The sequence below is a fragment of the Agelaius phoeniceus genome, chromosome 14 (genome assembly GCF_051311805.1).
Source record: "Agelaius phoeniceus isolate bAgePho1 chromosome 14, bAgePho1.hap1, whole genome shotgun sequence".
NCBI classification, from domain to species: Eukaryota; Metazoa; Chordata; class Aves; order Passeriformes; family Icteridae; genus Agelaius; species Agelaius phoeniceus.
This window is the reverse complement of record NC_135278.1, coordinates 9,144,204-9,153,250: the sequence shown is the minus strand read 5'-3', so window position 1 is coordinate 9,153,250 and position 9,047 is coordinate 9,144,204. Positions and strand designations below refer to the sequence as shown.

Sequence of the window (9,047 nt, the reverse complement as noted above, 5' to 3'; positions counted from 1 at the left end):
TGCTTTGATTTTCAAAATTAATCTAGCTGGGTAGGTGAAAGCTGAATTAAATTGGGTATTTTCTAGTCTGACTCTTCCATAACTCAGTATTGATTTCACAGCAGGCAGTCATGCACTGCACCCAGCTGGGAACATGACTTCAGACCATGAGGTGCCAGCAGCCACCTGCAAGCAGGGAGCTAAAACCAAACACCTTGAACAAACAGCACCCTGGGCAAACCATCTTATTTTATTATCAACTTCAGAGTTTATTAATTTATCAAACCAGGTCAAAGTGATACAACAAGTACATAAATAAGTACTGTAACAGACATACATCTCATGAAGAGAATGCAAAACATGACACTGTGTATTTTGTTGTCTTTAGTGACCAGAAACCGGAAAAACGCAACACTGCATTTTACTAAATGATGCTTTTTGCTTTTCTTAAGAAATGTTTATTATAAAATAAATACACAATCTGGATTCCACCAGTCCTGTCACAAATCCAAAAAAGCAGGTTGCCATCCTCATTAAAAAAAATTACAAACACTGTACATTTTCCACTTAGTCTTTTGCCACCAGCTACTGCTACAAACAGACAATGCCTGTTAGGTGAGAAATCAACTGCTGGTCTTCTCACAGAACACTACAATTCTTCAGAACCTCTTCCTAAAGATTTATAATAAAATTTTACAGTCCTGCAGCACATTTCAACCCAGTAGTTGCCATGTGCAATCAGCGCTTCTCATGCCAAACTGCTTCTTCTGCAGTTACACTGCAGCTCTGGTGCAGTGAGGTCTTAGGGCCTTTGTTTTGATATGCTACACCCCTTTCCAACACCAGGACAGGACTTATGGAAGCATCAGTCCCCTGGAAAGGTGGCAGGACAGTTCACTTAGTTCTCCTTTTCATGAACAGTGATATAGAGGATTTCTCTTTGCCAGGTGTTCCTGCATTTCAACTTGCTGCACTTTCAAATGGCCTGTATGCCCAAACCTCATCTGCTCTCTGTCCAGCCCTAGGGGCAGCAGGGTGGTCCTGACATCACCCTGTATGTTTTCTCCTAATTCCCTTCAGCCTTTCCTTCACCTTCATGTCTGTTCTCCTCACTTGCTCCTCTTTGTTGAGAAGCCCTGCATCCCACTCACACACACACACAGCACGGCCAGGCCCTGGGTGCCATGGAGAAGCCTGGTCCTGAGGCCTGCACTGTCTGATGGAGGCTGCCAGGGTCTGCTGCCCCAGCCAAGGATCCCCTCACCATGGTGAAGCTCTGCCTGAATGGGCTTTTGGCATTCAGCACCAACCTCTCCCACAACTTCATCCCTTTAGGAATGTGGACACCCTTGAGTGCTGTCACTGGCAGAATGACAAACCTCAAAATCCTTCCTGTCACTGTTGATTTCACTCCCTGTGAAGCCCCAGCCCCCGGCTCAGGCCATTTCCATAAAGCTTTGTTTCCTAGCTTGTGTTTGAATAGCACTATTCCTGTCTGCTTGTGGAGTAGAAAACAGGAGCAAAAGCAGGCAGAGCCACTTGCATCTTGGGATTTAATCCAATATTGCAGCCACAGGGCAGTGCAGGATTTTGGTGAAAACAGTTTTCAAATTGTTATAATTAGTCTGCAGATGAAAGTCACTTCTCTTAAACACACTGTAGACATGCTATACTAATTTTAACAGAATCTCTCAGATTTGAGTTTTTTTCCTGAAAAGTTGTCACAACAAGCAGCTGCTTGTTGTGCTCTACAAGCCTGTAGCTGTTTGTTGTTTGTCATGGAAGAGAGCTATTCTTGACACATGAGAATTGAGAGGTCACCCTCAGAAAAATGAAGATTATGTTTGTAACAAATCAGAACAAATAAATTAAGTTCTGTCACAACTTTTAAGGCATTATTAATCATGAGTTTTAATGGTTTAGGTGTTTTGAAAATACTGCAAGTACTTCACCACTTTCTGCTACGTCTCTTTAGAAGGTGGTTTACCAGCCAAGAGCATGTGTAAATAGGGCCCAGAAGAATGAAGTTATTAGGGTTATTATAGGGAGCTAACACTTTTAGGGAAGTGGGTGGAAGAAACAGTGAAAACCACTTGAAAGCCAACATTTGCTCCAATTGCTACAAAAATATATTGATTGCCACTAACACCTGCTGTTCAGTTTATGGACTTTATTTGCTCAACTACAAGACATCATCCCAAAGGCAGGCTGCTAAGGAGTCTGTTAGTTTAAATCTGGTATTTATGTCTCCAACATGAATATTGTATCACTCCTATTTTTCCTCCACTACTACAAGAAATCCATGAATCATTTCAACACCAGAAATGGTATAAATTCAGGACAGGATATAATGCTCTCCATAGCTCCTGCACATTTATTAGGTGTCCTTCTTTTCATTAGTTTGAATAACTTGCCAAATAATAATAGTAAAAATGTTCTGTTTTCTCTTTTTAACTTGTAAAGAAATGCAACTCTAGGAAAGCACAGTCTTTCTTTCTCCTTCCCCCACCAGTAACACAGAGCCTTCTAGTCTTTTGGAGGAGATATTTGAACAGTTGACACAGACCACTACACATAAAGCAGCAAATTTGCTGTGCATGATGTGAATAATTACTGCATTATAGTTTTGGGGTTTAGGGCAACTGCTGACTTAAGCAAAATAAGCCTGCAGTCCAGCTGCAGATCCAAGTTTTCAGAAGTTTTCTTGTGTTTTTCCCTCCAGTGCTGTCTCCCTTAACAGTGACCCTTTTCAGACTTTTCAAGGTACAAAACCTTTACCAAATCCTCGAGCTCAGTCCTGCACACTCTGCTTTCACACATTTGGCTGATCTGAGCTTCTCCCTCGCTAAATACTTTCCACTGGCCTGAAAACAAAAACACAAAGGAGACAGATATTGACTTAGAAAAGGGCACAGGGACTTTGAAGACATTTACAAGCACTCTGCAAACCAACTGATTCACAATGGTCAAAGAGGGAATGTCCAATCCTCCCATGGAAAATATTTGAAGCATCTTAAAACCATGTAACATATTCCATGCAAAATAACTTTGTTAAAAAAATAAATATGGATCAGAATATTACTATTTTCTTTAATTAAGTAGTCCTGTAAGTTGGCTCTATTTATTCAACCATTTCATGACACTAGATACCCTGGTAAACCAAAGTATTTAAAAGCTGGGAAGCAACACAGCTAAATGTTTCATGTACTGTGAACTCCTCCTACCTGTGCCTAATACAAAGTGTGATGGAAAATAATATTTCTACACTATTTATGATAGTGGTAATAGAAATGCATGCTGTCCTGGTAACTAGAATACTACTGGCTACTAGAATACATTGCAGATAACAATGACAAGCTTATGGAAGGCTGACAGCAAAAAACTAGGGAATTTTTTATATGAAAACATATGTGTATCTCAATAGGTTTGTAACAATTAAGAACATATTATTTCTGGGAAAAAGACTTTTAACTAGGAAAAAAGTTATAGAAAAAATTTCTAATTGTAATAAGAAAGAACTAGGAATTAAAAATATCTATATCCTATTTCAGTTAGCAAATTAGCTGAATTACTAATTGTTAACTACTGTCACAATCCCAAACTGGATGAAATACAAAAACCAAATTGAATCAAGAGTGATAAAAATAGTACATATCCTTTCATAAAATATATTTTAATAATGAAGGTGTTGTTAAGAGCATAGGAAAGTAATCTTTCAAATACAACATAAGTGCATGTAGAACCCCTTTAAAAATATCTGATTTTTTTCCCTTCTAAATTTCTTTCTAAAACACTGGGGTAACTTGACATGTTACATAAATAAATCCAAATTCTGCAGCTGTGCTGACATTAGTCATATTTCAGACTTACTCTAGCATGGGCAGAAAAGATCCTATATTGTACTTTATCAAAACACAAGAGACTTAGCATGTACATGAACTACTGTTACATGTATCTATATTTTAAATTGCTGTACTTTGATTACTTAAATCTCAACTTATCAAATATTGTGATCATATACTAGTGGAAAATTCAGTAGATCCATTTGACTGGGATGAGCAACAGAGAATGTTTTTCATGGCTATGATTATATGGAGAGTAGAAACCTCAGTAGGTCAGAATTTTACTTACTAAGGGTTGTCCTTGTTATCAACTTGAAGTAAGGAAGTCCTTCAAATTCTCTCTTGGACAATTTTTCAACATAGAGGTGATGCAGAATCCCTTCAGCAAAGAAATGAGAAGTGCATGTTACTGGAAATGTGCCCATTGTTCTAAACCTAGAGTGCTGCCCTACCTTTTTGTAAAATTTTCAGTCTATTCTTTTTTAAATTCTGTTTCTCCATCCCTCTGGTTTTTTTCCTTTTCTCCTGTAAAACTATTCTCCTGTGAAACTGGGATTGCAGCGAGTTTGTGAGAGGTGTGAGAATTAGCCAATTCTTTTCCAAAACATTGAATCCTTCTTAATTATGAGTAAATGTAAGATTACAACAGAAGCCCAAAGTCCCAGTGTCTTGGAGAAAAACAGCATAATTCTGCAGTCAGATACCATTTTGAGCCAGCAGGCAACATGACTGTCAAATCATTATTAGGCTTTGTGGCTTTTTAACACACAGGCTAGTTGTGAACCTCCCAGTGCTCTGTGATTTCTTTTCTGCTCCCACTTTGGCCTTGGCTTTCTCCTTTAAAGCATCTAGAGATGTATAATTTCCATGCAAAAGGGTGCACTGTGTGAGGGTTCCCCATGAGGATCATATGCTTTTTGCTTAAAGTAGATAGAGATGATTTTTATGAGGCTGGAGATAATTTTTATTACACTGAAAGTTCACAATTTGCAGTAGTGCTTGGGCTTCTGAATGCTTCTCTATTTTGTTCTAATGTTACCAGTTAGTCTAGTAAAAGATACTGTTTCCATCCTTAACACATTTTTTGCCCATATTCTATATGCACCATCATGGGTGTATCATCACATGGCAGACAGGGCAGACCAATTTCAATGGAAAGCTTTTTGGTCCTAAGTAAGTAATCCTAAGTAAGAGCCTCCAGGCACTTGTTTCAAACCCTACTACCCATTTATCTGCAATAAATTACAGAGTAATACTGAAAACCTGTTTGTCATTGTGCTTTTGCTCCCAATGAAGGGTAGGAGTTAGCAGAACTACAGCTTTGTGTGTTTCTAATGAGTTTTGTACAGAAAAATTTGAGTATGATGGAAGTGGCTGTAATAGTAATATCCTAAAGAGCCAAAAGAACAGCAAAATGCTTAAATCTGTAAACTGTCCTGGGATTTTAGTGGAAGGTGATGCACTGTTTAAAGAAAGAAATTTCTCAACTCACCTTTTCTAATTGTCCACACGTGTATTTCTATTTGAGGTGGCTTTTCAATCTCTATTGCAATTTTCCTGATGGTTTCTCCTTCCTCTGTGAAAATGGATTCATAGACAGGAAATGTCTCTTTCCCACAGAAGTAATCTTTGTTGTCAAAGGTTTGACTTGGCACATCTTCTGTTTAAAAAACAAAAGGACAGAGCACATACTACAGCTATAATCAAGTCCTCCAGAATTTACAATAGCCAAGAATGGTTAGTTTGAAAGTAGAATGTTCATTTGTATGGCCACACAAATCCATCTCCAGCTGTTAACACAGACACTTAACAGTGTTCTGCCAGGCTCTGGTAGCCTGTCCATGGTGGTAAAGCAGTATTTATACTTCTAATCCAGTTTCCTGAGGGAATAAGCTGTGTAAAACAATGTGGTCTGGGAGACTCCTCACAAGTCTTGAACCTGTTGTCTACTTTTCAAGCATATTTGAAATTATGTTAGAAATCTCAGGGTAGTAAAAGAACTAAATGAAAATTGGTGGTTGGTTAGAGTGAAGAGACCCAAATTAATGTTTTGCTGAGGAAAAGAATCTATGAGGTTTGCATTTTGCTTGGCAGCAGCCACGTGGCCAGTGCAAGCCTGAGCCAGCCACAGCACACATTATCTCTTGCCCACCTGGTAAAGTTGTAGAGCATAAGTAGAAATTGTAATTATTCTGTTTGCAATTGAAAGTTGGGCAGGAGTATAAGAGAGATGATACAACTTAGAGGCTCAGACCACTTTTTGTGGAAACATCTAACAATTGATACATCTCCACATGTACAAGACAGACTGCAGGAAAAGGTTCGGGTTTCTTAAAAATGGGTACATAGATCTCAAAAACAAGGCAGTAGCATCCTTTTTGCCATTAATTTTTCTATTGAAGTCTGTTAGCCAGGCTTTGTTGGCTGTTCTTCCAATGAAATCTGTGGATCTCTGCTTCACAAGTATCCAAAAGGCCTAGATACACACCTCCTGCCTGCCTACTGCCTCTGCATCGTGGTTTTTTCCCAGTAAGCAAGACTAGCAGGAGAAGATGGGAAGTGTGCATTCTGCACAAATGTTTCTACAGTGGCTGAGCAGCTCATTTCCTCAGAGCATTCTTGCCCAGTGCATCACGAAACAAACACAGAAATGGGTACATAAGGGAACTGGACAGTCCTTTACCTTTTGTATTACATGAAATATGGCTTTTCATTTGGCAAACCATCAGCGGAATCCTTTTAGGAGATTTTTCACTAGCTGTAAACACTTATTTTAGTAATGTCTACATAAGTTTTATCATTAGTACAGCGTAGACACAATGCTAAATCTGTGATAAGTTAGTATTTATTTTAAGGATTAAGTTATGTAACTGACACCAATCAGAGTTATGAATCCTTCTGGTACATTTTAAAAAGCAGAAATGATGTTATCTCCACGTGGATTTTAGAAGCTAGAAAATATCTGAAGGTTCTGTTGGCACTGTAGTGGGGGAAGGATGGGAGTCTTTTGGCAGTAATGAACTTTCTGTATACATTTCTGTAATACTCTCTTTGGAAGTGAGCATCAGGAAGTCGTGTTAACAGCAGAGAGAAAGGCAGTGACTGCTAAGGACATGTGCCAGCAGCATGTCCCCTGTGTGAGGAGCAGCAGCAAGAGGAGAGGTGGCCAGGCAGCTCTGCTGTCTCACACTGAGGCCCCTGCACACCCCTGGAACATGGCACAGCTGCTGCTGCTGTTCACATCAGAGCCTGTGGTCAGGAGGCTTGAGCCAAGCCCTTTAACATGCACAGCAAAAAGGTGGTCTGTGATCAACTTTGTTTTACCTGGACAGACTTTACAGCATTTTCCTTCTACTTTCTGAGGGTATTTGCAGGGATATTGTTCTGGACAGTGAATTTTCTTACATTCTTGTTTGGTGATGTTGCAGGTGCACAACACACACTCTACGACTCCAAAGGCCCGGAGATTGGGATGCCAAGATTCACCATGTGAGTATGTTTTGCCATTTGAAACACAAACTACAGAAGAAAAGAAAAAGAAGAAAAAGTTCAAGTGGAAAAGGTATGTTCACTTCCTACTTGTCTATAAATACTAATTTAATTCATGCCCATTGTTTAAAGTAGTGTCTCTGCATCATCTGTTAGCATCTCAGGCCCATTTCTCTGCTTTTTAATTTTAACTTATAGTTCCTTTATTTAAAATGAGTCTGAGCCCGTGGTCACCCTTTTCTGAGCAGCTTTTCCTTGGTGCCAACTCTGCTGATGTTGATGTCCATTAAGTTTTGAGGAAAACAGTGAAGGTCAAGTGTCTGACTAGCTCCCCCCCAGTTCATGCATTTCAGTTATGCATTAACCAGCTTAGAAAACTCACTCCCTCCCCTTGTATTCTCAGTCCATACACAGGACACAGCCTGCTACAGTGGCTTTGGCTGCATTTGAATTGAATTTGGAGATGACAGGTTCATGTCATTTGAGTCATCTGCACAGCTCCAGCCATTTGCTGAACACAGCCTTTGCAGTGAGAGCAATGCTATCAGCTGGCTGGATTAGTGATACCTGGGCCTTTTATTGCTTGTACATGAGAGTCCTGCTATGTAGCACACTGAAAAAAACACAGAATACTTGCAAAATGAAGTTTAATTCCTTTGTGGAAATAGGTATGTCAATAGGTATATAAATTCATTTGGCTTTTGGAATCACAAGAAAACATGAAAAGATTCATTAGGGACTGAAATTTCATTCCAAAAGCTTCTAAGAACTTCAGAATATTTATTCATCTGAGCCCCTGGGAGTCAGAGAAATACAGCTGACACAAAGAGAGTGGAAAAATCCATGCCTGGTAGAAGCCACTTTGGGTCACCCAGCAGTTGATGGGAATTAAATCACTTTACACCACGTTTCCATTTGTCCTATAAATCCTACTTCTTTCTTTTAGAATATTTTATAAACACAAAGAAAAATGCAAACTAATCCTAACAAGGTGAAAGAAAGGGCACTGCCTGATTTCTAAAAGCAACAAAAGTGGAGCTGGGATATGTTGTAAATATTTCCAATTCTTCTAATATGCCATCATTTTTATTAATGTTTTTTATTTGTAAAATATGTTCCTATTTTGCCTGTAACTTTCAAAAGCAATTTAAATTTTATCTGTAATCTGAAATTTATATCTAACTGGTAACAGATGTAACCAACTGGTTTATATATTTTAGTGAGTTACTGAGATTTATGGGGAGTGTTTTTTGCAATGTCTTTCATGAGCTTATGCTATCATTTCGTTAGTAATTTGCTACTTTTTAACTCTTTTTTTAAGACATGAGATTTTCTTTAGAGATAGGAAACAGTTTTGTTTCTCAAATAAAAGTGAAGTTTTATCTGTAAACTAAGAACATGGGAGAAAGAACTATAAATGAAAAAACTGGTAAGTACTCAGCTGCTCAGCAGGCTTCTTACATGCTTAAATAGCATACTATTGCTAATTTGTATGCTTCCATGGACTTCTTTTCCCCCAGCCAGTGTTCTCCAGATCCTTTATGGACATAAATACTTCCTGAGTTCTCCCTGACAGGTGAAGGGATAATACATGACACTGTATAGATACATACTCTCTGTCTTTTAAGGGGTTTTTGACACAGAACAATTAAATAAATACTCTGAGGCAGGAGATGAAGACTCTAGCAGAAGCAAAATACTGGCAAATAACTTCTAGTTACCCTGTTTTTAGTGCTC

General features: G+C 38.7%; 1 protein-coding gene across 3 annotated transcripts in view; it reads right to left on the bottom strand.

Moving 5' to 3' along the window:
• Positions 1-224: 224 nt before the first annotated feature.
• CHRDL1 (chordin like 1) overlaps positions 225-9,047 on the bottom strand; it is a 38,746-nt gene continuing 29,923 nt past the window's right edge. For 2 of the 3 annotated variants that reach the window (XM_077186032.1, XM_077186030.1), the window contains exons 9-12: positions 7,146-7,340; positions 5,314-5,481; positions 4,111-4,200; positions 225-2,843 (exon numbers count right to left, since the gene is read on the bottom strand). In XM_077186032.1, coding sequence (XP_077042147.1) covers positions 2,713-2,843; positions 4,111-4,200; positions 5,314-5,481; positions 7,146-7,340 — 584 coding nt within the window. In that variant the 3' untranslated portion in view covers positions 225-2,712. The remainder of the gene's footprint in view (positions 2,844-4,110; positions 4,201-5,313; positions 5,482-7,145; positions 7,341-9,047) is intronic. The other variant, XM_077186031.1, reaches the window with a different exon arrangement.